This window comes from Dicentrarchus labrax, unplaced genomic scaffold (assembly GCF_905237075.1).
Source record: "Dicentrarchus labrax unplaced genomic scaffold, dlabrax2021, whole genome shotgun sequence".
NCBI lineage: Eukaryota > Metazoa > Chordata > Actinopteri > Moronidae > Dicentrarchus > Dicentrarchus labrax.
Window position 1 is genome coordinate 24523346 of NW_026136711.1, and position 27767 is coordinate 24551112.

Sequence of the window (27767 nt, forward strand, 5' to 3'; positions counted from 1 at the left end):
TTATGGCCATCTATGTCAGACTGTAGATCAGACATTGAAGTGACCTGTCTTTTGTAGTTGGTTATTGTGACCAAACACAGCACTCATGCTGCACTAATGGAGTTTGCATTAATTACCTGTTTTAGTCTGTGAAATAGCCAATGTGTTCAATTATTTCATTTAGTGTTTTTCATTTATTCTGAAATTCGTATTTTCCTGACACTGGGGCCATAGACATAAAAATGTAATTCCTACTTTTAGCCACATGATGGCAGCAGACCTGACATGTCACAATGTGTCCACTAGGAGTCCTCCCTCTCACACCAACATTAGCATTAAATATACAGTTCAGAATTTTATATTTTAAAAGGAGAACTTACATGACAGTTATAGATTATTTTTTAATAACATTTTTACATAATGGGAGCGCCGTGGTAGCTCACCATGGGTATGAGTCCGACCTTTTTTTCATATAACTTTTTCTGTTTTAGGGGGAGGCTGGCAAACCTGGCAAATCAGGCGAGCGCGGACCTGCTGGACCTCAGGTGAGATATCTCGGGCTGTTGATTTTGACTGTGGGGAGTTTCTTTTGATATAATGTAATTTTAAGTTAAATGAGTTTCTAATATCAGCTCACAGACTGAAGGAGATTATTTGGCTATAGATAATCTGATTTGGGGGAACTACACAATCTTTATCTGAACTTTAATATAACAGACTTCACATACAGTTACACTGTAGTGATGCTCTCACTTCAAAATAACATAATTATCTCATCTTGTCAGTGTATTTTTACATTTTACTTTACATTGATTATGCAATAAAGCAGCATAACTGACAGTATTGATGGATTACTAGACAGAGTGTTTCTATATTTTGAGTTCAAACCTGTAAATTACTTTCATTATAATTATGTTATGAGTTTCAGATGGAGTCATTTATCATCTCAAGCCAAGAATCAGAGCTTTTTTATTTGGTCTGAAGATCCCATGTGGCCAGTATTAGCTGGAGCCAAACCTAGACTAAAGTTTTGCTTTAAATAGATAATTCCAACTTAATGGAAATAACTTTAAAACTCGTTTGAAACATTTTAGTCTTTGGGGGAAGTCTGCCTCGATGTAACCTGTTCCATCCAGTGGAGGAAATCTTGATAGCAAAATTATTCTACACTCTTAGCTTTGTCTTCTTTCCCTTTGCTGTGTATTAATCTCTTGCATTATCTCTCCTGTTGTATCACAGGGAGCTCGTGGATTCCCAGGAACTCCTGGCCTGCCTGGCATTAAAGGACACAGAGTGAGTTGTCTATTAATGATTCCAGGAAAATTCGGTTATTGATTGTGTTGTGTTCTTATGATCATTTTTATAACTGTGTACCATCTCTGCTCTGTTTTTTAGGGTTATCCAGGTCTTGATGGTTCAAAGGGAGAGACTGGCGCTGTTGGGTCTAAGGTAGGATTTTATTCTGTGTGTGTATCCACTGTGTCCTTGTTAATTAAGGCACCGCTTCACTGTTTTTTGTATGTCTCTCCATGTTGACGGTGGTAAATCAAGTAAAAGTAAAATAACAACTGCTATGAGGTGATTTTGAGTGAGTCAATTGGTTAAGTGTTCCACCAAACTACAATGTATACAGACTCTAGGAGGAGTAGTTGTTGCCAAGATTACAAACCATAGGTTGCTTATTTAAGGTTGCCTTGCCATACTAACAGCTAAATGTTGTTTCCTCCCTTTAGGGTGAGTCTGGTGCTCCTGGAGAGAATGGCGCTCCTGGACCGATGGTGTGTACCTCTTGACATCACAACGACACATGAAAACAAAAAAAAAGATGTACAATCCAGTCTAAGTTATAACTGTAAACTAATTGTTTCTTCTCCTCCCCCTCACCCATGCAGGGACCTCGTGGTTTGCCTGGTGAGAGAGGACGTCCTGGACCCAGTGGAGCTGCTGTGAGTGTCATCTTTCTATCTAAAACTTGGATTATATGCTTCTCTTTGCTTTATTAGTTTCTACTACATAGTTTGGGAGCATATTTTTTACAGTATACTGTAATTCAAAGGTAGTGTCCTGATTTGTGTAAAAGTATTTATGTCCCATTAATAATAAAAACATATAGGACCGAAGGTTTTGATGCCATGTGCTGATAATGTGTTGTTTATGCAGGGAGCACGCGGAAATGATGGCTTGCCCGGTCCTGCTGGTCCCCCAGTAAGTATAATTAGTTTAAATTCATTTTCATCAGTTTTTTGTTTGTTTTTTCGTTTTCATCATTTGCTTTGAGTAAGAAATACTGTAGATTAAATCCATCCTCACTTCTCCACATAAAACCCCCGACTGCAGTATGATAGTAACCTCTACACCTGGTCTTTTTTCTCTGTAGGGCCCCGTCGGTCCTTCTGGAGCTCCAGGCTTCCCTGGCTCTCCTGGTTCAAAGGTGAGTCACAAGTTAACTAAATAATACCCCAACTTTCTCTTCATCTTCACTTTTGTTGTGTTTATCCTGTGACTGTGTTGTCTGTACCAGTCCCTTCCTTTCTATGAGAAAAGCTAATAGCCAACATAATGGAACATTGCCCCTCATAAGTTGGACTTTTTCTCTCTAAAAAAACAACAGCTGTTTGTATAACAGGTGCAAAAATGTGTTTTATGTGAATTCTGTGTTGTTGGAATAAGACTTTATTGAATCAAATAAAAAGTTAATATCTCAGAAAATGGCGGCACACAGCTCAAGGAGGATTTTGTGGGGACAAGTTGAAATGCTTTAGTGAAACCGGAGAGAGAGCTGGTCTGCATTGAAAAGTGCTTTAACCTTTCATCTGTGTGGAAAATAAGGGAGGAGGGGGTTTAAACGTGTTATTCTCACTCTCTCACTCTCTCTCACTGTCTTTTTCTTCTTTTCCCTCTCTACTTTCCATGTGATTTATTCCTGCTGCATGGCAGACAGGCTCAGTTCTGTGCTTGAGGGCCCAGTGCTGGTGGTTTGCTTTTCTTCTGTGAGCCCCTTGATAGTTTGGGAAGTCTTTTAGGAATTACAAGTGGAGTATCTCTTTACAAAATCCAGGAGTTACCCCTTGAAGTAATCAAGGCAAACTCAGCTCAAGATGTGAAAGTGTGTGTGTGTGTGTGTGTGTGTGTGTGTGTGTGTGTGTGTGTGTGTGTGTGTGTGTGTGTGTGTGTGTGTGTGTGTGTGTGTGTGTTTATGTGCTGTATCGTCTTACACCCTTAAACATTTTATGCTGGTCTACGGGAGAGTTTGTGAACCTGTGTGTGAATGTGTGTGAATGTGCGACTTTGTAATATTCTATTCATGGGAAGTCTCCCATGGTGAGGAATGTTAAAATCTCATTTTGTTATTGTACTGTACCTTCAGGAGCCTGCCTGAGTGCTCATGAAATGCAGCCTCGTTTTAGTCTCTTCCTCTTTGAGCAATGCTGTGCAGTAAAAAGGACCCAAGACTAACACAATAAAATAGCTAGCAAGACTGAAACAACACAAATATCTGAACCTCAACTGAATAAACCGTACTCCTGAGCTGAAAAGATTTAACCTAGACATCTTTTACTGAAAGCAATTGAGTCTCAGCATGTTATATAATTTAACTACAGCTGAGCTACCGCCTCTAAAATGCTGAGAATTTTTCCATAACTTTAAAGAAACTGGCAGATGCTTCTCCTTTTGCCCCACTTTTCTCCTTAGATTTAGAGCCAGTAAAATATTGGCATTGACAGTAGGCTTTGGGGAAAGAATAATTTAATACACTACCACCATTTTCACAAACACTTACAAACTCTATTATGTCATACTATTGAGTCTGCACATTCTACAAAGTTGCAGCAATAGCAAAGGAATGCCATTCACCAACATGCTGAAAAAGCTGCATACCACCAGTATGGTTAAATCTCTGACTAGCGTCTGTAGTTCCTTTGAACAGTGGCCCGAGTCCTACTTTTATACTGAACCAGAAGGTCTGCGAAACATTATGCACCCATATTTGGATAGCACACGTTGTAACAGAAGCCAATAGATTATTTAGTTCACTTAAATGCTACTATTTTATGTAAGTATTGAAATCAATTTTTTAGTGGTGTGTGACACCAATGTGTTTCTAAGCAATTATTTGTTTGTTTTTCTTGAATTAAGTAATTAAATAATATGCAATTTGTGAAGCAATTTCAATCAGCCAACTCAGATTTATTATGTCAGTAGTGTGTGCAGAGTTAATAATTTGATGTTTATGCTCTGACCTCATCATAATATTTAGTGAATTGAGATGAACCTGAACCCAGTTTAATATTCATCAGCAGGCTAAGAAACAGATAATTATTAACTTATGTTGCTGTTAAAATGTTAAAATCAATCAAGGCAATTTCTTATTATGAAATGTAGAATGACAATACATTGGTGGTGTGTCAGCAATGAGTGCAGCAGGAGCAAGATGTCACACATAAACACAATACTTTAATTTGTGTGTGAAGAAAATGTTTATATATTCATATAGGGAAATAATGTGAATAAATGGGCAATGTGCAAGACAACATAAGGTCCCCAAAACAACAGCAGCAAGGAGGAAACAACATATTCAATCACTATGTAAACTTACAGCATTGCAGCTTCACAATGCACAACCAAAATGAACCACAAGGAACAAATTCACTATAAATAAAAAATAATACTCAAAAATAAGCAGGTAGCCAAAGTAGAGCAGCATCTGCAGCCAGAAGCACTCAAACGGGCAAAAGATCTACTCATGACATAGTGTAGCCTACATATTAGCCGAAACAGCAAATACTGTAAAACTCTGGTTTGAATCAGTGTTCCTGAAACAATCTGCTGAGCTCTCAGTCAGACTAATGCATTTAAAAAAAGAGCTAGGTTACAGCTGACAATGCCTAAATTTAAAAAAAAAATCCCTTCACCTTTTTATAGTTTTTAATATGTGGTGTCTCAGGTCCTTTCACTGCAAGGGAACGGTGCATGATCAGTGATTCATTCACAGAACGTCCAACACAGTCAATGTGAGCACTGAGTGCTAAACAGTCACTAAAGCCTCTCCCTTGAAGTCTTGAAGTAGGAAGTATTAACAAATATTTTATTTAATAATTCAATTTCATCATAATATACATGCTTTAAATAATAGGGTAAGACTGTTATTGCAGCTTTCAGTTTGCAAACGGTGTCTTCTAAATCTACTTTTTCAACACACTGGCTTCATGAGCGACCGTTATCAGTTCACTTTAGCAAGCTCAACTGAATGTTCCGCCATGTTTCAGTTCGGTGAGTGGGACTACAAGCACTGAACGGTCACTTTTTTAATGAACTGATTCTAATTATTCAGTACACTGAAAAGAACTGCTTTGGCCATCACTAGAGGGCAACACCAGTGTTGTGTCCAAGTCTGTTTCCTTGTCGATTTGTGTTCCCCCTTCAGTAACCTGCCTAAGTTGGCATTTGAGGTAGCTAGATAGCAAATGTGACAGTGGTGATTGGAGTCATGGTCACAGCAGGAAGAAGGATTACTTCCATTCAATTTAGCTAAACTGTAATGATCAACAAGGCAAGGAGTATAGAATAGCCTTAGGTGGGTGTCTTGTTTGAACTAGTTGTAAGTGTCATGTGAGATTAGCAGCCTGAACTGTCAATAATTTGTTGCTTAGCAATATTGATATCTTACATTCAGGTTTAGTATTAGACCCCATTCATTTATCAGAGTTTAAGTTTTCTTTTTGGTTGTTGTTGTTTTTTATTCACATATTTGCAATATTGGGGTGTCTTTAAATGTATACCTTACACTGTAATATTATTTTTTATTAATATTAAAAAGTTTTTCCCCATTATAAGGTAGATCCTAGATAAAAGCGTATGTCCATCTCAGCTAATCCTATCAGATGAGTTCCTATCTTTCTTTTTTTTCTTGCTGTTTTATAACTTAATTTTTTAAAATCTTCAAGCTCATTGCCATATGTACATTTCTACGTTTAGGGTATAAATGCGTCTTAACACATAAAGTCTCCAGTCTTTTGCATGTTTGAGCACATATTTGATAAAAAGCTATGTCATTTCAGTTAAACTTCTGGTTGAATCCCATCTCTTCTTATTTCCTATTACATGACCTTGTCGTTGTTTAATATCAGACCTGTGGCAGCCTGTTGGCAAAAAATAACTGACTTTTTAATTTATAAGGGAAATGTATTGCCACCAGCATTCTACTTTTTCTGTGGCTTGTTTACTGTAGGATTTTTTTTTTGCTGATTGTCAATTATCATATGTACTTAAATTTCTCTTTGTTCTGTTGCTAACCAGGGTGAAGCTGGTCCTACTGGTGCTCGTGGACCTGAGGGTGCTCAAGGACCCCGTGGAGAGTCTGGCACTCCTGGATCACCCGGACCCTCTGGTGCTTCTGTAAGTGATGCTATAACCATGCATTTAAAAGGGAAAACATAGTAAATTAACTATAGCAAAGCATGACCTAAAAGTCATGATACACAGTATGTTGAGGCAGTGCAATGGTTTATTGTTGACAGTTTTCAGATTATAAATCGTACAGGGAACTGAGCTGTAGAGAGACTCTTAATGACAACATATTTTAACATTACACCAATCACTCCCATAACAATGAATGAACAATATGATTGTTGCAGTGTATTCACTTGCTTTGTCTCTTTTTTTCTCTACAGGGAAACCCCGGTACTGATGGTATCCCCGGATCCAAAGGATCAGCTGTAAGTGTTAAACTCATGTTTGTATTTCTGCCACCCACTGACTGTGTATTTTCCCATTTATTGTACAGTAGAAGTGCAGCTGTTTTTCTCACACACTCAGTTTCAGAAGGGATCACAATCATCACTGCACATAATTTGCCTGTCTAATCCTACTGTGGACTACATCCATTCAGACGTGTGAGAGTGTTCAACCAGCCGATTGATGTCATGTCTCTCCCTCTCTCTCTCTTTCTCTGTAGGGTGCTCCTGGTATTGCTGGGGCTCCTGGTTTCCCTGGACCTCGTGGGCCTCCTGGGCCTCAAGGAGCAACTGGACCTCTTGGGCCCAAAGGAACTTCTGTATGTACTCACTGAATCATTCATTAATTAATCATTCATTTATGTTCCAAATAATAATGTGGCACAGAAATGATGGTAACAACCTGCTGCTCGTCTGTCTGTCCATTATTGTGTAGGGAGACCCAGGTATTCCAGGGTTCAAGGGAGAGGCTGGACCCAAAGGAGAAATTGTGAGTTTTATTTTATTTTATTGCCCTTGTATTCTCTAATTGTTCACCTATTCAGCTAAATCAGAATACTGAAATCTACTGTATCTAGCCAAACAATAAGTGTGCATAACAACCACTTCTGAGATCAATTAAATGTTCTAATCAACAGATTATAGATACTTCAAATTAAATTACATGAACTGACTGAGTACTTCTGAGGGTTTCTCATGTCGACTGAGAAATATTCATGAGCTTTTCTTCCTGGTGCTGAATTCCTCACATTAATCTTTGCATGTGCAATCGTTACAGTAGTCAAATTAGGTCTTTTTTTCTTCCTGTAATAACATGTTATGTTACGGATGTGTTCTCCAGGGACCAGCTGGTCTTCAGGGACCTACCGGCCCACAAGGAGAAGAGGGCAAGAGAGGACCCAGGGGTGAGCCTGGTGCTGCTGGACCGCTTGGACCTCCTGGAGAGAGAGTGAGTAACATCATATTGTTTTAAAACAGGTTAATTAAATGTTGTTGTTGAAGAACAGGTTTCCTCTGGTGTAGATTTATAGATCAGAGGTTGGCCAATATTTTTGTCCCAAAAAATTCTTATGGGAATGTTTTTGTCACTGATGAACCAGTGATGAATTGTATAGGTATGTTTATTGCACATTTGGAGATAACATTGATAAGAGTGAAACTGCAAACTAAATTTTTAATGAGGATAATTTTCATCAAATTAAATTTAAAATATTTTGTTGGCCCCCACTGTTAGATTCAGGGACTTAGATATTGTTCTTATAATCATAACTGTTACTCTGCTGTTGTGTTTTCTGTCCAGGGAGCCCCTGGTAACCGTGGTTTCCCTGGTCAAGACGGTCTGGCTGGTCTCAAGGTGAGGTATCATCACAGTTTCACCCATTCCTGAGAAATTGCTTTATTATTGCTGTAGGAACAGAAAATCTGCTCTGAAAGAAAAAATGAATAGCATGATTTTAGAGGCTACAGATCTGGCAGAGGAAGATAAGGAAATGTATGCAGCTGATGCATCAATAGTCACGGGGGTAAATCTGTGAAAATGACAATTAATATACCATCTGCTGCTTATTGCATTTGGAAATTGCTATTAACAATGATGGTCCAATATTCCTATTGGGTTTATATTTGTGTTTGACTGCTGCAGTGAGAAAATAACATTTCTGAGTCACTTAATCACAATGTTGTCACATACTTTAGGACTTACTGTTCAAAAATTACAGCACCACATATTATAATTCAACTTCACTCAATTTGACTCAGTAACCTTTAAATCCAACCACAGAAAAGATACTTTAAGCTCTTACTATTCTGGTAGTGTGATTAACTGTAGTGTCATCAGAACTTAAAAACCTACCTGTCTAACATTTTGTACGTCTCTGCAGAATTCTGCTATAGCACTTTTTAGAGAGCAGACATTCAGCGCTCTTTGGGCTTCAAACTGGCCTGTATAGGAATAGGATTTTTCTTTTGTCACTTGCAGTTGAACGTGTGCATGTGACCTACCATTTTAACACAAACTGGGCAAAAAAGCAAGATAGTTTTCCAGCACTCAGATGCTGCTTCTGTGCATTATTACGATAATTAAATATAAGAGACCATATCCATTTAGATTTATGTCTGATATATAGTTGTTACAAGACCAAAACAATTGAGTACATGTTAGGATTATACATGTAAAAAAACCCAGAGGTTAAGAATGTCTTTCAGAGGCATTCATTTATAAAGAAAAAGACCATCTATCTTATACCTAAAAATATTGAATTGGAATTACTACAAAACTGAGTCATTAGTCACATCTGACTACACTGTGGTAAGAGAAAAAATAACTGGACAAACATTATTTTGGCAAGACTTCACTGAGCATTTTATTAACTCAGTTATCCCTGATACTGATGACATCTCTGAGATATCATTTTTTACCTCATTAACTCATAATAATTCTTAAATCAAGCTATATTGCACAAAGCGGTGTACAGTTTTGATATAATGTGTTTGATAAAGCGCGTAATAAGTGGATTGCTTCTTCAAGGTCCACACACACGAGTTAATGAAGAACAATAAATCATAGAGTGAGATTCCTAACACTCCTGTTTCTTCATCAGTTCAGTGATACATGTAACTCCACGACGTGGCCACAAGATGGCAGCATAGCTCAGAAACCCGTCACACACTAGTGACCTACATGTCCCGTGTCGGCAAAGGCCAGCCTCTCATTTAACATTATCTCCCCTGAACAATTTCATTTATCCCGAAATGAATCTGTCAGAGTTTAATCTTCTCATCTCCAGCAGGTCAATGAAACTCACATTATTAAAAGGGAAACTTATTTCCTCTGCGGTTTGAGAATTGAAGTGTTGCCTCCTTAGTGATTGACTTGAGTTGAGTGACCAACTGTTTTATTCTCTCTCCTAACACAGGGAGCCCCTGGTGAGCGTGGACCCTCTGGTGCCAGTGGTCCCAAGGGTGCCAACGGGGACCCTGGCCGTCCTGGAGAACCTGGTCTGCCTGGTGCCAGAGTAAGCATGTCCTTTACCTACAGTACCATGGATCTGGATGTTGCTGACCTTCAGAAATGTGCTGTTAAACATGCAGGGAAAAGGAAATAATCAGTGATTTTTAGATGAATTCCAATATATCTTTACTAGGTAAAGCTTTACTATTTGACGTTGTTACCTGTGTAATTGTGACACAGATCAGTGTTAGTACAATACACACAATGTCAGATGTGATCCATTCTTTAGAAGATTGCACATTGACAATAATACATTTGTCATAATATTTAACAAAGTATTGTCTAGCTGAAGGTCTGGGAACCATCCTAATTTGTTGCTGTATTTTTATTCTCAGTTGACCACATTGCTGTCTTGTGAAAAACACGTATCTCTAAAAAGTCAGTTTGTCATGAGCTCAAGGCTGTCTGCCTTCTGCTTTGTGACAATGTATTTTTTAGATAATCAAATTGGTTTTTCAATGGTTGATTTAGTAGAGAATAAGTAAAAAAAAAAAAAAAAAGGACAAAAGGAACACTTAAAGTGGTGCTCCAGTGAGTTAGGAGATACAAATGAATTGAGTTTTAGTCCATGGTGTGGGTCGAGATCCAAAAACGCTGGATCGTAGGTTCCCCACAATGCAACCAGCTAAATCTTGACATTAAAAAAACTCTAATGGGGCATTCTGGTAGATCACCTGGTAGAACATGCACCCCATGTACTAAAGATGAAGTCCTTACTGCAGCATTTTGATTCCAACCCGCTGCCCTTTGCTACATGTTGTCCCCTCGCTCTCTCCCCCCTATCCTGCGTATCTCAAGCTGTCACCATCAAGTAAAGGCATTAAAAAGCCCAGAAAAAAAGTAATTAAATTAAAATTAAATTAAAAAAACACCCTCATCTTTCAGGTTCCAGTTTGGAACAGTTGCCAGTTCTCCGTTAAGAGTACTCCACTGATTTAGCATTGCACTGTAGCATTTTTGGACTGATGATATCTTTTTTATTCCACACATTCATCTTCCTTGTCAAAGCGCGTAAATTACCCACAACACAACTCGATCGCTGACAATTTGGTTGAAGATTTGGGTGTGTTATGCTGGTAGCAGCTAATTTAGCCTTGAGCCGCTAGCCTCGAGCGGACATGAGGTCAGATTTTGTTTTTTAATTTGACCTCTGGGGCCACAAAAAGGCCGTATTTATAAAACTTTTTTCACGTGTATAGCAGTGCTCACCAAGACTTTTAGATGTATTCTTAAATAGGTGGAGTTCCTCTTTAACAACTTGAAATCTCTAAATCTGTTTAACCCTTTAATCCCTCATTTTATCTGAAAAATGCAGTTACCAATTTTGCAGATACATGGTTTTAACTGGACACCATTTCTACTTCCGTCTAGAATGATTTCATTTCCCAACAGCATCACAAGTGTGTGCAATCACTACAGAGGGAGTGTAAAAATGCACCTGTTGTGTGCCTATTAACAGCAGTGTACTGAAGTGTGCTCTCATTCATATTTTAGTTCTTAGTCATCTCTATCAGTAGGTGTTGAACTGTTGCTTGTTGCACACAGAGCCAATCAGATGTGTAAATTCAGTTTCCCACTGTGCCATATGTTCCCACATGTCTTAAGCACACGTCTGCATAGAGATGTCTGATGACTCACCTGTTTCTATTACTCTTCTTCCTTCCTCTGACAGGGCCTGACTGGACGCCCTGGTGACGCTGGTCCTCAAGGCAAAGTTGGACCTTCTGTAAGTGCAGTATTCACGAATCAATAAAAGCAATTACACAGTATTTATCCTCACCCAGCACGATTGACTGTGTGTTGTTTTTTTTAAATATCACATGTAAAGCAGGGGGGAGAGACTTATAATTTTACCAAATATGCTCTCATCACATAATGACTCATAAGTGCTTTCATTAAATTGAATTGCAGGATATTTATCCACCCATTATCCACCAGTCAGATCCCCAGTGGTGTTTGTGTTTCAGCCTGAACTGTCTCTGCTTCATGGACCTCATGGCTAGATGGATCCTTGTTTTTCATGCTAACTCTTAATCTGTTGTTTTCAGTATAATCCATTTCTTTAGTCGAAAGCTCTATAAAAGTGTTTACAAAAAAAATTTCACTGACACTGAATTATTTTCAACGATTGGCTCCTCATGTAGACTGTTGAGCTGTTGCCATTCATGCACCATACAGTGCAACCTTTTTTGGTAAACTGGAAACACTTTGAAGTGCTGAAAGTGCTGCTGCGCTATAATCACACATCCTTTTCATATTTTAATCGTTTTATGTTGGCTATATGAACATTATGATGGCTGCTCAGGGACTATGTTTCATTAAAGCATTACGGTTTACTGAGAGATTAAGCAGTTGTTTCATGTTTTAAATGACTGAAGGATTGGCATATGGTCAGACTGATAATGATTGATGGACTGATCTGCTATTGCTTTACTTCCTGACTTTCCTAGTTTACCCCTGAAGGGTTTATTTATTTATTCTAGGCTCAATGGAAATTTCAACAAACTGAGTAACTATTGCATATCCTTGGGTCATGCTGGACATGTCACTGCTAGACCCCACTGCAAACCTCCAGACCCAATTCTGACCAGATCCTCTTAGTAATTATTCCTTTCCATTACACATTCCCAGTCTGAATCCAAGTGTGATTTAGCATTTACAGAAACATTATCATGACTACATGATTGCTCATACTGCGTAAATGATCTAATTGGATTCTTATTTGACTTTTTCTGACTAGGGAGCTCCTGGTGAGGATGGTCGCCCAGGACCCCCAGGCCCACAGGGAGCCCGTGGACAGCCTGGTGTCATGGGATTCCCCGGACCCAAGGGAGCAACTGTGAGTAATTTCATACATATATGCTGTACATATATTTAAATATATGAATGCTTAACCGAGCTAAAGGTGTTGTCTGTGTAGGAACAAATCTTTTTCACATAATAGATTTTGGGCCAACACAACTTTGTTTTCTTTGTTGTTTTATTTGTCCTTTCTAAAAATAAGTCCCTCGATCAGGAACAGAACTACAACACCTGAGGTGCTATTGAACAATTTTATGCCATTTGATGTGCATCTCTGTGTATCTCTCGCCTCCCGAAATAGAGGACCAAGCTAATCATCCGTGGCGGCCCTGTGACTAACCACTGCCTTTTGTTTCTGTTGTGATTAGGGTGAGCCTGGCAAGTCTGGAGAGAAAGGACTGGGTGGAGCTCCTGGTCTGAGAGTGAGTTAATTGACCTTTTCTGCTTTTAATAACCTGCTGAATCTGAAACCGAAACAAAAATTGAAAAATACAAGAAGCTAGATGCTAGAGTAGCGTAGACTGTGTTTTCATGAATATTATAATAATCAAAATGATTAAACAGATTAAATTTAACCTTTATTTCAGTAGGTTGTTTTGTAGTTTCGGGCAACTTTGACTCGCCATTGATCCACTGTTATTTCTGTAGTTCAGCTTCCAGCATGTTGAGAAGCTCAATTATAGCTATCCGATGTCTATCTAGTTAATAGCATCACCTTTGGCTTACTGTTGATATCTATCTATTTGTCTGCCCTGTTCCTGCTTCCCCCCCTTCTTCCTTCTTCTTCCCTCTCATCCTTACTCTCCTCAGGGTCTGCCTGGCAAAGATGGAGAAACCGGCCCTGCTGGACCCCCTGGCCCTGCCGTACGTATCTCTATCTCCTTCAACCCACTCCATATAGGCCTAGCTTCAACACTGATATTATCTTGCCCTATTGACAGTCTGCACTCATTTCCCAAACTGCCTCCGTGATAGCTCTGTCACTAAAAGAAAAAGTTATTGACACAAATACCTGGACATCATGTAAGATGGCATCACTGACTCACACACTTTCAACTTGTTTTGATGTATGTGTTTTAGTGAGCTACACAAAATAAAGCCTGTTTGACCTCAAAGCTAAAATGTCACATATTTAGCAAAACTTTCCCACCATCTTCAACATCAAAGTCATCCGTGAAATGCCTGAAATTTGGTTTATGATATAAGTTGACTGTGATTATGGGTTATCTGTTCAGGGTCCCGCTGGAGAGAGAGGAGAGCAAGGACAGCCCGGTCCTTCTGGTTTCCAGGTGAGTCTGTCTGCTCAAACCTAAATCACCTGCTCTCAATGAGCTGTGCGAAGACAGAAAGTTATTGTATTATGACTTTCTTCTTAAAATTGAAAATTTTTCTTGCTACATAAATATTTTGTTAACAAACATGTGCTGATGTATTGCTCTACATGAATTTGTTATGGTTTTTGTTCGTTTCTGACTTAGTGTTGTTGTTCTCCTGTGCTTAGGGTCTACCTGGACCTCCTGGCCCCCCAGGTGAGGGAGGCAAGCCTGGAGACCAGGTGAGTGCACTTTTTAGGTGAAATATAACTCATAAAGTTACATAAAATCACTGGAAACACTAACATTGTTCTGTCATAGGCTTGAAGGTCCTTAAAGAATCTGTGCCAAAGTAATTTGTTGGACATCCAAATCGTGCCACAATATGGCAGTTTCTTTACTCCCACGCTACACAGGATACATATTTTCTGCTAAACTGTTAACAGGGCATAGCTGTAAACAACAGCTTATCCTTTTATTTAACCTTTCAAATACAGTTATTAGTTATCAATCAGTTATTTTGCTATTAAATAGGCATTTATTTCCACAGTCATCTTAAAGTTCACTGTGAATGAAAAGTGTAGCACTGAGATGTTGTAGAGGTCCTTGTTCTCTTTAATATAATGTTTTTTTACTTAACACACCCTGTCATTAATAATGTGGAGTTATCTTAACTAGCTAAACTATAACTTAACATATCAGTTGCAGTAGTAGTAATATATTTCCTTTAAACTCATCCTTTTCTCATTTCAGGGTGTTCCTGGAGAGGCTGGAGCTGCTGGTGGTACTGGACCCAGAGTAAGCTGTCTATATTAAACCTCACTAACTGTATGACTGATCGATTGTCAGACATGTCACTGATTGTCGCTGTGTCACCGTCACCAGGGAGAGCGTGGTTTCCCCGGAGAGAGAGGAGCTGCCGGCCCTCAGGGTCTGCAGGGACCTCGTGGTTTGCCTGGAACTCCTGGAACTGACGGACCCAAGGTAAGTCCAACATTTGGTCTAAAACCAAGAAGAGACACGTTTTCAAATTATTATCGCCTAAGGTGCACTCACACAACTGGCAAATATGCTTCTGTGGTTCTACTGCCAGTTTTCTGATACATTCTTATCACATACAACAGCAGCAACACATTTGAGCATATGGATAAATAATAATTTCCTCTGGCGTGTTTGAGTTAAGCTGTGTTGGCTACATTCAGTGTATTGCTACAGAAATACTTTACTAGAGGTGGTAAGCCCTAGAGGTGGGCATTTGTTTTATTAAATTGCACCTCTGCTCAGTTTTCCTAAAGCTGAAGATAAATGTCATATTTGGGTATTCCTTTTATGGTGCCCTGTTGGCCCAAGGCAGCAGTTCCCTGCCCCACAAGACGTCACAAGATTAATCAAAGGGGTCACAAAATAATTAACAGGAGTAGAAAGAAAAACATTTTCTGCTTCTTAAAGGTATGCTTTATGTGACAAGTAGTGCTTTGTTTTAAAGGGTCACAAGCTAAAGTAGTTATTAAACCACTGGCCTATGAACTACCAAACCATGAACCAATCATTTCCTGTCATCTCTCTACTGTTCAAATCCCCAATAAAGGAAAACATATGGCTCCTAGAAGTAATTTTCTTTTCTCATTTTCTTTAATGAAAAATAACAATACATGCATGTATATATGTATATATTTAATGATATACATATAGAAACCTGCATGTACCTACAAGCATACAGACTATAAACACACATCTGGAGAGAAACATGACTATATGATGACAAACAAAAACAGAATTAGTGTTTTTGTAGGATTATTATTATTTTGAAACTGTGTTAATTTAATGATATTAATGGGGATGGTTCTTATTTCAGGCGAGGTGACTCACCTCCCTTAAAAACACTGTGGGAAGCCCTGTATATTTATCATTTGAATAGAACACTGCAATATTACCATAATACGACACTGCACGATTCAAGACTCTTTACCTACATTCAAATGCTACATTTAATGTATTCATAAATTGCGAGTATTTCAAGGAGAAACAAAATCTTTTTCTAATCCTAAACAACTGGTATCTAAACGTATTTTCAATCAAGCTACAGTAGACAGTCAGTTGCTTATCAGCCATCAACAAATTTCAGAGGAAAAGCTCAAAGCGGCTGCAGTTCTCACTTGGGGTTTGTTATCTGGTCAGATTTTAATCCCAGTTCATAGGTTTTTATTCCCTTAAGGTCAGACAGGAGCGGATAGAGAGGATGAGGATTATAGAGCTGACAGGAGTGAGAGGGCGATGGTGATGGAGGAGGGATGAGCAGGCAGTTTGCGGAGGATGAAGCTCAATTCAGAACCACATGCAGAACAATTTGTTGCAAGAAATACATTCTACATCTGCCCCCTTCAGTAAAAATACCGTTTGAATGTATTCACAGCCAGCGTCGAGGCTGTATGAGCCCTGTGGTTACAGCGTAATGACTGCAGATAGGCGGCAGCAGTTAGTGTTTGTGCATCTGATCTTCAGTCTGAGGCTGCAGTACAAAGCACTGCTGATAAGCCCCACAGCTTTTGACCAGGACTCGGCCTGGTGGAGCCACTTAAAGAAAAAAATCTAAGTCTGAATAATCTTGGCTTTGATATGTGGAATAGAAATTTTGTTATGATGATATTCGTACTTTAAATACAGAATTAAAGGTGGACCCAGAATCAAAAGGAACACATGGTCGTAGCGATATTTTCTATGTCTAACATTAATCAACTAATTTGTTGATTGTTCGCTTCACTGCTGCTTACACACAGTTATTCAGTATAGAATGACCCTGAAGTACATTTTCTGTCTGTGTCTGTTGCTGTCTGTGCATTTTATCCTCTTAATTTATTTCTGCTCCATAATAGGGAGCCACAGGACCTTCTGGTGGCTCTGGAGCTCAGGGACCCCCCGGCCTGCAGGGTATGCCTGGAGAGAGAGGATCTGCTGGCATTCCTGGACCCAAAGGAGACAGAGTAAGCCACGATGGGAACAAAGTGTTGAATATTTACACATTTATTATGTAGAATTTTATCTACTTGATTTGTATTTGTATGCCTACATTCCTGTCAGGTGATGAACTTGCATTATTTTTTTCAATCTTCGTAGGGTGACATTGGAGAGAAAGGACCCGAAGGTGCTTCTGGCAAAGACGGTGCTCGAGTGAGTGATTGTCATCCATTTTCTAGTTGCCATGGTTAAGAAATGAAGCTCCACTCATTTATTGCATCATCTATGCTTAATCCTTTAGATCGTAAAAAAAGTCCTTTGTTTTTAAAAAATGGCTTCTAACTTTTGCTGAAGTCTTCACACTGTTTTTCTGTTTCCTGTCACAGGGTCTCACTGGTCCCATTGGTCCTCCTGGTCCTGGTGGCCCCAATGGCGAGAAGGTGATAAAGATTTTATTATTATATACAGTAGTTATGGGAATTTGGCACTATAATATTTTCCTCTTGAGGTTTTAGTAAACATCCTGCTGTGTGTGCTAATGTTAACTCTGTTTTCTTGTAGGGTGAATCTGGTCCTGCTGGTCCTTCTGGAGCTCCTGGTACCCGCGGTGCTCCTGTAAGTGTCACAGTTTAACCAAACTATGATTTTAGTGCATAATACCTTGTAACCACCATCCATTTGTAAGTTTGAAGGAGCATTGTGTGAGATATACAATAATTGAACAATATTCAATAGAGGCTTTTGCTTTAGAGCCAGTCATTTTGTATGATTATAGATATAAAGGTATAAAATAATATCTGTCTATGTTGAAGCTAGAGTTTATAAACTATTGCTGAACTAAACTTTTCCATCCTCTTTCAGGGTGACAGGGGTGAGACTGGACCTCCTGGGCCTGCTGGATTTGCTGGACCACCTGTAAGTAACAATAACAACACTGACCAGTTCTTAGCTATTCTTAAAGAGCATAACTCCCGGGCCCTTATCTAAATATCAGGACAGTCTAAGGCCCTTACAATTTTGAGGTACTTAATTAAGGTAAAAACTTTATTGATGCCAGGGGTGAAATTCTCAAGATACTCATAAGAAAAATGGTAGGTAGTAATAATTAGCCCCACAAGAAGAAACATTATTATCCAGTAATATATTCTTAAATATATTATTCTGAATTGGCATAATGAGTACTTTTACTTTTGGTAATTCATTATGATTCCAATACTTATTTTTAATTAAAGGTCATGTATACATGTCGTACTAAAGCACCAGCATCCAAGACCAAAACAATGGAACAGAAATAAAATGAAATCAAAAAATCTTTGTTAGTCTTGTTGTTAGGCAATCACCAATGCGGTTGAAATAAACCCTTAATTCAGAGTAAAGTGAAAGTATGTCCACAACAAGTGCTTGTTTTTGCCACTGACAGGCTCTGATTGCTGAAGTGTCAGAAAACAAAGGATCCTTAAAGAGTCAGACCTTTTGTTTAACCAGAAACAGCCAAAATATTGCTATCGCCCGCCACCAGACTCCATCCACAAGAACATTAATTTTACCTTGTGTATCACTGTGACATCATAACGTCTTTCAAAACAGACAGAAACAACTATTACTCCACTATATCTTTACATAGCAAATAGATGTTTGTTACTATATTAATGCTTTAAACCTTATATATAGAACTGTTAAGTAGAACATTTTATTTATTTATTATTTATTTCTATTTATATCTATATCAAGTATTTTCTATATTTCTATATTGTGGTATTTTGTGGTACATTTACTTAAGTAAGAGATATGAGTACTCTTTCCCCCACTGACCTTTTTTGAACTTAAGCGAAGGACAAATCAGTAAGAGCATAAAGCCAACAGCTTGGCTTTTTAAATAAGGCTTAATAGCACTCAGTATATTATGTAGTTAAAATCCATTCAGTATCAAGCATAAATTAAACCTAAAAATACAAAAGGTGCACACTTTTCTAAACTAGGAACACAAAGTTAGGGAAAATGTTAAGCACCTCCTTTAGTAACTCCTCCAGCATTTAAAATAAAAGAGATCTGATATTTAATTATTGGATTAAAGCACAGTAGACATGCAATAGATAACCTCATCACCTTGATAACAATCAAATCAAGTTTCAGTCAAAATGTGGTTATTTTATTCTCTAGATAAAAAATGGATACAAAACCTGACCTTGTGTTTTTCACCTGAAAAATTAGACTCCAGCTTTAATTTAATTTCTTACATCAAAAAGAGTCATGAGCTGCGAGATGACAGACATCAACCTGATACAGCTTTTTTTTTTGTTTCAAACCTTTCTATTACTACTATCTGGAAACACTTGGCTATCTAATTGTCTTTACCTCTGTTTTAGGCCTCTGTGAATCATTTTTCATCTTGATATATGTGTTGTCTCCTCGGTGTATTATTCTGTGGAGAGAAATTAGTGTGTAGACAGTCGGAAATCTTCGTATAACACATCCATTTAGTTCCTCCCAACGACGCCAGGCAGACATCAAATAAATGTTTTTAATAAGCTGCCTCCTTCCAAAAGGATTTTCATCAATATTTCTGTGACAACACAATTTATCATACTTTTTTTTTATCTAGCTTGCACTATGATTAATTATTGAATTTATGTCAGGATGAATAACACTACAAGGTGTCTAAATCATTTTTAGTTAACAGCTCAGAGACTGTAACATCACAACTCATCACCACACCGACTGAAAATAGACATGGATGCTACATAGAATATCAGCAGCTCTTATTGAACATTTTGAAATCTGGGTTCACACTTCTACACTTTAATTACTGTTGAATCAGTCACAATCTCAATCATGTCTTGTGTGCGAAAGATAAAGAAAAGTTTTTAAGTATGTTTCTTCTATGGTAAATAGCTCTTGCTGCTACCTTAAGCAAGTCTATGTAACTTTTGCTGAACATCAGCCACTGTAGCACAAGTGGCAATTACACAGTAATAGTAAATGATAAACAGTACCACTAATGAGAAAACTCATAAAGTCAGTGCACAAACTCATCAAAAGCAGTTATACAACTGTATCTGTCTAACCTTATCTTTGTTGTTTTGCACATTGGGAGCATTAAAATGGCTAAATGGGACTTTGAAAATGGTAATACGCAGATAAGGAGAAGAGGAGAATTCTAACTGAAAAAGTCGGCCAATAGACCTTTTTCACAGCAGTCATTTTGCCATGAAATAGTAGGGTTAACGCAGGTTTTACTAACGATATTAATTAAGGTTCTGTTCCATTTAGTGTAGCAGAGCCTTTCCAGTGAGCCATTATGCACAATAAGAGCATCCTGACTCTGTTTGATCAGAACCTTAATTAGTAGTATCATTGGTAACACAGTGTTTACCCTGCTATTTCATGCCCAAATGGCTGCTTTGAAAAAGGCCTAAAGCAAACCCTCAGTGTGTTAAATTGAGCATGAATTTAACTTTTTATTTATAAGAAGCGCAATATGTTTTCTTTTTTTCAAAGGTTGCATGAACTTTAAAGGTCCCATATTTGCTTATATCATAGTGGTTGTAATGTGTCTTGGCTTCTTATTAGTTACTGGTTTGAGTGGAATTTAAATCATAATTCTTTATATGCATTCTCCATCTTAAAGGACTACTCCAGTGACTAAGTATTGCACTTCCATGAAGTTGGGAGACTCACAAGAGTCTCATATTAAATATAGGATAAATAAGATGTCCTGGCTTTTTGTCCTTGTAGTATAGGTCAAGCTCCAAAAACACTCTATCCTACATTTCCCATAATACAACTTAGCAGCCTCTTTGCATTACATTTTCTCTGCCTGGTAAATGCCCCAATCTCTACCTCATACCTTCTGTTATAAATTTGTACTCTAGCCATAATACTGTTAATCTCATAGGTTGAGTAGTACTAACCATAAACTGTATGTGTAGAATCTGTGTAGTGCCCCTTTGTTTGTTTATTTTTGTCCTTGATCTGAAACAAATCACTCATTCAGACATATTTTATTCATTCAGCTGTTTCTGTCTTTTTCCTTCAGGGTTCTGACGGTCAGCCTGGAATCAAGGGAGAGCAGGGAGAATCTGGACAGAAGGGTGACGCTGGTGCCCCTGGACCCCAAGGACCCTCTGGTGCTCCTGGACCTGCTGTGGGTGTCTTTCAAGACTTGCTGAAGCAAACATAATGTTTTCATGGCTTTGCCAAAGCCCTAAATAATGAGGGGTTCTACCAAATCCTTGGATGTTTATTGCCTAGAGAAGTTTTATTTCTTAATAATCAAATACATTATACAACAACCAGACAAACACTGATTGACAGTCTTTTTCATGAGAAGAGAAAATGTTATCTGTGCACAAATGAGCAGAAATTACATCTTTTTTTAAAACGTTCATCTATTTGTGGTGGAGTTAAGATAAAGTCAGAATCAAACCGTGTCACTAATTGTGCTATACCAGGCAGAATAAAAACTAGCTGGAGCAGACAAACCCCCTACTGAAAAACATTTTAAAGCAACTGAAAGTGTTTTAGACGAGTTATAAAACATAAAATAAGTGTCAGACAGTAATGTACTGTATGTTTTCTGTTCCAGGGTCCTACTGGTGTTTCTGGACCTAAAGGTGCTCGTGGTGCTCAGGGACCTCCTGTAAGTGACCTTTTTAAAACACCTTTTTTAATTTTGTCTCACAGTAGCTCATGTAGAAATCATCATTTTGTTGTTATCTTGGCCTACATCTAACTTCACAGACTGCAGATGGAAATAAGCCTGTATGCCTGATGTCCTTAGGCAAATTTATGTGCATTGTCCCTACTTTGAATAAATAAACTTTAACTTCTTTCTCTTTCAGGGCGCCACTGGTTTCCCTGGTGCTGCTGGCCGAGTTGGACCCCCTGGTCCCAATGTAAGTTCACACCCTTCAACCACTTAGCGAGGCCATAACCGGACAGTAGATACGGGATATACTGATTTTGTTAGATATTTTATTTTTGTTTGACTTTGTTTGATTGACTTTGTTATTGTGTAAACTAAATATAAATCTAATAAATTCAACCTTTATTATACACTGTGAAATGTGAAATTAGGTGTGGAAAAGAAGAAAGAAGAAAAATTGACTAGATTTATGTTTTACAAGTAAGTAGCAGGTGCAGCAGAATAGATACAGAAACCTTTTCTAAATGCCACCTGTCTTATTGTCACATAGGAAGACTTTTTAATTTGCACCTGTAAAACATTTATTCTGTTTCAGCACCCACGCACAAACCAACCAGTATGTCTGACACAGTGGGAGTTGTTGTAGTTCGTTCATAATATTTTTACAGCCTTGCTAAAAGGAAGTGCAACACATTGTGAAAAACGAGTCAGATCCTGTGAGACTGCTAATATGAGATATGTGTTATTAAAAGTTATTTAAAGATGCACAGAAGCCTGACGGGGACTCGCAATAACAGAAACTATAATCCCACAGGCTCTGTAAACATGATCTGTGCATGTACACCACAGCTGACATGTATAATGTAATGTCATTTAATTTTATGTATGTTATGTCATCCTCCTCTAGGGTAATCCTGGACCTGCTGGTCCCGCCGGCCCTCCTGGTAAAGATGGACCCAAGGGTGTGAGGGGAGATGGTGGACCCCCAGGCAGACAGGGTGATGCTGGGCTCCGCGGCCCTGCTGGGACTCCTGGAGAGAAGGGAGATGCTGGAGAGGATGGTCCCCCTGTGAGTTTGTCATACTTTAATCATATGCCTCCATGTACACTCAAGACTTTTCTGGGTTTTTACATAATATAGAGTGCCAAGTGGCACTTGAAATGCCACTCCAGTCCCTCTAGCACCCACATGTTTAGCCACTCTCTCCAGACTGCACATCTCCTTGAACATCGTCAAGGTGAACACAGGTGTCCGTTATAGAGAGAAGAAAATGATTAAAATGTGTTTGTTTTCTACATTTCTGTAGACTCTTACGTAGCTCTATCAACCCAAAGAGCCAATTTTATCAGTAATGGACAGCCGCCGAGCACACTCTCCATTAATACACAGAGCTGTCAGTGTCCATCACTGACTGTAATAGCAGACCAAGACATATGACAGCACAGGGCAGCTCAAGCCCAGCGACAGGCTAATGACAGGACCCCAGGCTTTTACCTTTCCTGCACTCAGCTGTACACACACACCCGTCACACATGACGACGGGTCCTGTCAAGATAATAACATATCACAGATGACTGCATACTCCAACGTGAAGATATGCTGCTGTGTCGACACCCTCCCCACCTATAGATAACATATATTAAATCTTGAATCATGTACCAACACTTTAAAATCTTCAGTCAGATGAGTGGTGTGTCTCAGGTGTCACTTGTGTTTATTGTGAGCATGGGTTATGGGGGCTTTCACTGATGCACCACAGGACATGTGGACAGTGGTGGTGTGACTAAAAGAGAGCAGAGAGATGATGGAGAGATTGATGTTGATCTGTGTTGCTGTTGTAAAATCCCAGATGGAACAAATGACAAAAGATATAAATCAAGTAAAGAACAGAATGAATTAAACAAAAATGAAAGAACAGAACACAAATACGACTTTCTAAAACATTTTTCCAATCCAGTGGACAGAGCGAGGCTAGCTGCTTCCCTCTGTTTCTAGTCTTTGTGCTAAGCTAAGCTAAACAGCTGCTGACTATAACATTCATTCATTTATATGAAAAGTACAGACATTAAAGTGGTATCAATCTTCTGTACGGTATATCTTGTATCTTAACTGTCGGCTAGAAAGCGAATAAGCGTATTTCACAAAATGTCAAACTATATACTATATGTTGGATACATTCAGAATTTTTCAGTACAGAAATGCCAAATTATGCCAGATCATTACGTAATAACAGATAAAAAAATAGAATTGGTTTCAAAACCCAGTATCATTTGTGGTATAGTTGTATACTGTGTCTGTAATGAAAAGATAATTTGAAAAAAAACAAAAACATAATCAACACATTTTTCCCCTCTCAGGGTCCTCCAGGTCCTTCAGGTCCTCAGGGTTTGGGTGGTCAGCGTGGTATCGTTGGTCTGCCTGGACAGCGTGGTGAGAGAGGATTCCCTGGTCTGCCCGGACCTTCTGTAAGTAACAAGCTGTTAGCTCCATCAAGTCAATTAATGCACAAATTAGGGCTGGAACTTATAGTTGTATTCATCATCGATGAATCTGTCTTTTCACACAAATGATTGATTCATGATTTTATTTAGTCCAGAAATGTCTGCTCGTTACAAATTCCCCAGAGCCCAAGGTGACATCAGCAATTATTTTGATTGCTCACTTAAGTTATTTTATCAGCCAAAATGACGATTGTTCCCAAGTTTCAGCTTCTTAACTTCTTTAACTGCAACTGAAGAAAACACTTTAGGGCTATTTGCTTCTCTTCAAATAAGGTACAATGCATTACACTCTCTCTGACACTTTATGGACCAAACAATTGACCAGTTCATCAATATCGTAATATCTGATACTGTATATAATCTTTAGTTGCAGCCCAGCACGGTAATATAACAGTAAAAATTGAGAAAAGCAGCCAGTTCTCACAGTCGAGAGGCTGAAACTCACACACTCAAATATTTGGGTGGCAAAAGATGATGAATGATCAAAATTGTTGTCGATTAACTCAACTAATTGTTTCAGCTCTTGTGCAAATGCATTAAAATATATTTCAGATAAGTACTGTGACTCTTACCTCAGTGTTTATTGGTTGGAACTAAACACTTACTGGTCACGACATGAGGTATGTCTCTTTCACTATAATATTGAAATAAATAAATTTTCATGAATCTGCCTTAATAGCACAATAACCAATAACGTTTTGTCACTAAGCACAAGAGAAAGCAGACAACCCACAGACAGACTCTGGGCTGTCATTCTGCCTAATTAGATCATAGTCAAATCCCATCTCACATGAGCCAGGACTTTTCTCTTGGTGAACTGATTGCATTTGATGTTCAGTATGACATGTGACAAGAAAGCTCCCTTGCTTACGTCTCACACCATTTGATATGTGTCATGAGCCATGTCCCCTACTTACAACATCTCAGTGGGCATGTCCTTACCATTAATTATTCATCAGTACGGATGAAAGGGATGCCAAGAAAGAAGCGGTGATGCCCAACTCACCCAGGAATGTTTCAAGCCGAGAATATGCTTTTAATGTCAGAAGTGACGTTTGAACTACAGATACAGTTTATGTGACCGCTTCTTCAAAGCTCGCTCCGTTTGAAGGCAGCCGCAGCTCAGTTTGAACCTGTTTTAATAGCAATATTTATGGAATCGGTGCCGTGTTCGATATCCTTAAATTTGATCGTTTTCAATAAAAATTCTATTTGTAAAAAGTATGAGGATAAAATAAAAAATTGGTTTTCAGGTAACTCATTGTCATCTGGCTTGGTCATAGGTAAAACAGCATTTCAAGTTGGCTGTGGAATAGAAAGTAGAAAGTAGAAATACATTTTCTACATCATTAAGACATCAAGTCCCCAACACCTGACTGGATAAACATTTCCATCCATTTTTCTGACTGAAGGAACATGGCGACTAAAACCAGTTTCTAAATTAAATATTAATAGGCCAAGCAGTTTCAAAATCATGCTTCATTATATACAGTATTATATGCATTTTATATAATCTTAGATCAGCCTGTTCATTTAAATAGATCTGTGGTTTGGAGTCACCGCCGCTTGTTAATTTCACCAGTGTTCTGGAAACTTTGACAAATCTCTTCTAAACTATTTCTAAATAATTCTGAGGAGATTAATAGACTAAGCAGTTTCAGAAACATGCTGCATTTTATATCTGCAGCATCTACTTTAGTAACAGCTGTTAACATGGTTTGGGAGTCTCTGGAGGTGGCAATCATGTTGCTATCTAAAGTATCTGACTGGTCTAATTTAGTATCTGAGTGGTGGTTTTGCGGCAAAAACTGAGCTTTTAAGTTGTAGAATGGCTGTGCAACATAACTATAAAGGTAATTGCTGTCATTGTGGGAAAACCTCTGACATGGATTTAAACCATCATATTTTCAAGCTGTCCTGTTATAAATATAAGGAGTCACTGCTGATTTTACAGAATGCAAATGAAAATTGTTTAATAAAAGCTTGTCCTGATCTTCACCTGAGGACTTATCTGCACACAATATCTGATTTTAACTTAAGAGTCTGTTATCAGCCAGATACATCAGCCAGTGTGTCAGGTGATCTAATCCTAGCTGTTTCCAAAACCAATGATTCACTGGGATGACTGAACATATAATTACAGAAGTGTGAGTGAATGTACCACTAGATGAATTACATGATAAGTCGTATCTCCTGGTAATTCATGACACCCTATAATTTAACAAATTTAATGTAATAATGAGTCCTCTTCTCTCTTCTCCTCTCAGGGTGAGCCCGGAAAGCAGGGAGCTCCTGGTGGCAGCGGAGACCGTGGACCCCCGGGACCTGTCGGACCACCTGGTCTAACTGGACCTGCAGGAGAACCTGGCAGAGAGGTCAGAGAATAGGCAACAGACAGCATTTGTGTGTCTGGATTTACATCTACCACAATGCATTTAGTCCATGGCTAAAATGGCAGAATCTTGTGTATTGGCCAAGTCAATAAAAATGCGCTGCTATTTGCGTCATGTGTACATTTGCATTGTGTTTGCGCTTTATGGAGCAGAGATCATTATGCAGCTGATCAGTATTCAGGACATCTGGCTTGGTGGAGGTGGAAGCTATTAACACTTAATATTGTTCTGTCATCTGACAGGGCAACCCTGGATCTGATGGACCTCCTGGTAGAGATGGTGCGACTGGAATCAAGGTGAGAAAAATGCAATTACGCAACGTAAGATACAGAAGGTCAAACCCCCTTTCAGATATTCTATTGATGAAGATAGGGATTGTACTCTTATTCCTCTTGATATGTCATTAAATCTGAATTACATCAGTGACAGGAATAAATTGAATATACTATACACTGATTGGCTGACACCATCTAATTTAAATAATGTAAACCTGCTGTATACAGGGTTTCCATTCAGTGGTAATTTCCCCAAACAGGATGAAAACGTGTCATTATTTTATGTGAACACTGATGCTTTTGTCAGATTTGATCTGAAACTGCCTGTAAAAATGACTTGTTATCGCAATAAGGTTTTTATTCAAATACCCTTGCAAAATCTTAGTTCCATCTTCATTATACAGAGGAAATTAACAATTTCCACAAAAAAACCTTTGCTGTCTTATCTCAACATTTTGAAATACAGAGCAGACTAAAGCAACTGTCCCACTGTAGCGTACCATGCAGCTTTTCTGACATGACTAACTTTTCTGCTGTTTTGCCCTGCAGGGTGATCGTGGTAACACTGGTCCTGCTGGTGCTCCTGGTGCTCCAGGCGCTCCTGGTGCTGGTGGCCCAGTTGGTCCCACCGGCAAACAGGGAGACCGTGGAGAGTCTGTGAGTAGTAACTCCAACACAAGTGGATTTTTCACCTGCTGGGAATTAGCATACGGCCTGATAGCACATAAGTACAGAGGAGGATGTCTCAAGTGTTAATCTTAACTTGTGAAAAAATAACCTCTATGATTACTTTTCTCATTTACATTGAATCTATTCAGTGTATTTCAGCAGAGATTTTCTTCTATTTCAACATTATTTGATTATGTGGCAGTTTAATGTTTCTACTGTGACTAACATGACCATCTTTTGTTTTTCTTTCACAGGGTGCACAAGGACCTGCTGGACCTTCAGGACCTGCTGGAGCCAGAGGAATGCCTGTATGTGTCTTTCTAAACAGTAACATACACACCTGCATTCTCAGTGCACAAACAAAAGTGAAAACTGAATTGGTGTATCAATTGCAAAGGGAAAATGAAGCCTTGAAAGTCAGTCAGTCTGTCTTTTCTAAGACAGAATTGCTTAAATTGTTTGGTGAAGTTTAGTGAACATTTTCCTAACT

General features: G+C 38.6%; 1 protein-coding gene across 2 annotated transcripts in view; it reads left to right on the forward strand.

Annotated features, from left to right (window-relative positions):
• col2a1b (collagen, type II, alpha 1b) overlaps positions 1-27767 on the forward strand; it is a 46325-nt gene that overhangs the window by 14714 nt on the left and 3844 nt on the right. For both annotated transcript variants that reach the window (XM_051414282.1, XM_051414283.1), the window contains 36 exons: positions 471-524; positions 1219-1272; positions 1375-1428; positions 1713-1757; positions 1872-1925; positions 2140-2184; positions 2357-2410; positions 6277-6375; positions 6651-6695; positions 6935-7033; positions 7150-7203; positions 7555-7662; positions 8014-8067; positions 9629-9727; positions 11396-11449; positions 12464-12562; positions 12894-12947; positions 13336-13389; positions 13761-13814; positions 14027-14080; positions 14592-14636; positions 14724-14822; positions 16712-16819; positions 16953-17006; positions 17180-17233; positions 17355-17408; positions 17655-17708; positions 20830-20937; positions 21379-21432; positions 21635-21688; positions 22346-22507; positions 23797-23904; positions 26208-26315; positions 26576-26629; positions 27158-27265; positions 27532-27585. In XM_051414282.1, the coding sequence (XP_051270242.1) occupies positions 471-524; positions 1219-1272; positions 1375-1428; positions 1713-1757; positions 1872-1925; positions 2140-2184; positions 2357-2410; positions 6277-6375; positions 6651-6695; positions 6935-7033; positions 7150-7203; positions 7555-7662; positions 8014-8067; positions 9629-9727; positions 11396-11449; positions 12464-12562; positions 12894-12947; positions 13336-13389; positions 13761-13814; positions 14027-14080; positions 14592-14636; positions 14724-14822; positions 16712-16819; positions 16953-17006; positions 17180-17233; positions 17355-17408; positions 17655-17708; positions 20830-20937; positions 21379-21432; positions 21635-21688; positions 22346-22507; positions 23797-23904; positions 26208-26315; positions 26576-26629; positions 27158-27265; positions 27532-27585 (2565 nt within the window). The remainder of the gene's footprint in view (positions 1-470; positions 525-1218; positions 1273-1374; positions 1429-1712; positions 1758-1871; positions 1926-2139; positions 2185-2356; positions 2411-6276; positions 6376-6650; positions 6696-6934; positions 7034-7149; positions 7204-7554; positions 7663-8013; positions 8068-9628; positions 9728-11395; positions 11450-12463; positions 12563-12893; positions 12948-13335; positions 13390-13760; positions 13815-14026; positions 14081-14591; positions 14637-14723; positions 14823-16711; positions 16820-16952; positions 17007-17179; positions 17234-17354; positions 17409-17654; positions 17709-20829; positions 20938-21378; positions 21433-21634; positions 21689-22345; positions 22508-23796; positions 23905-26207; positions 26316-26575; positions 26630-27157; positions 27266-27531; positions 27586-27767) is intronic.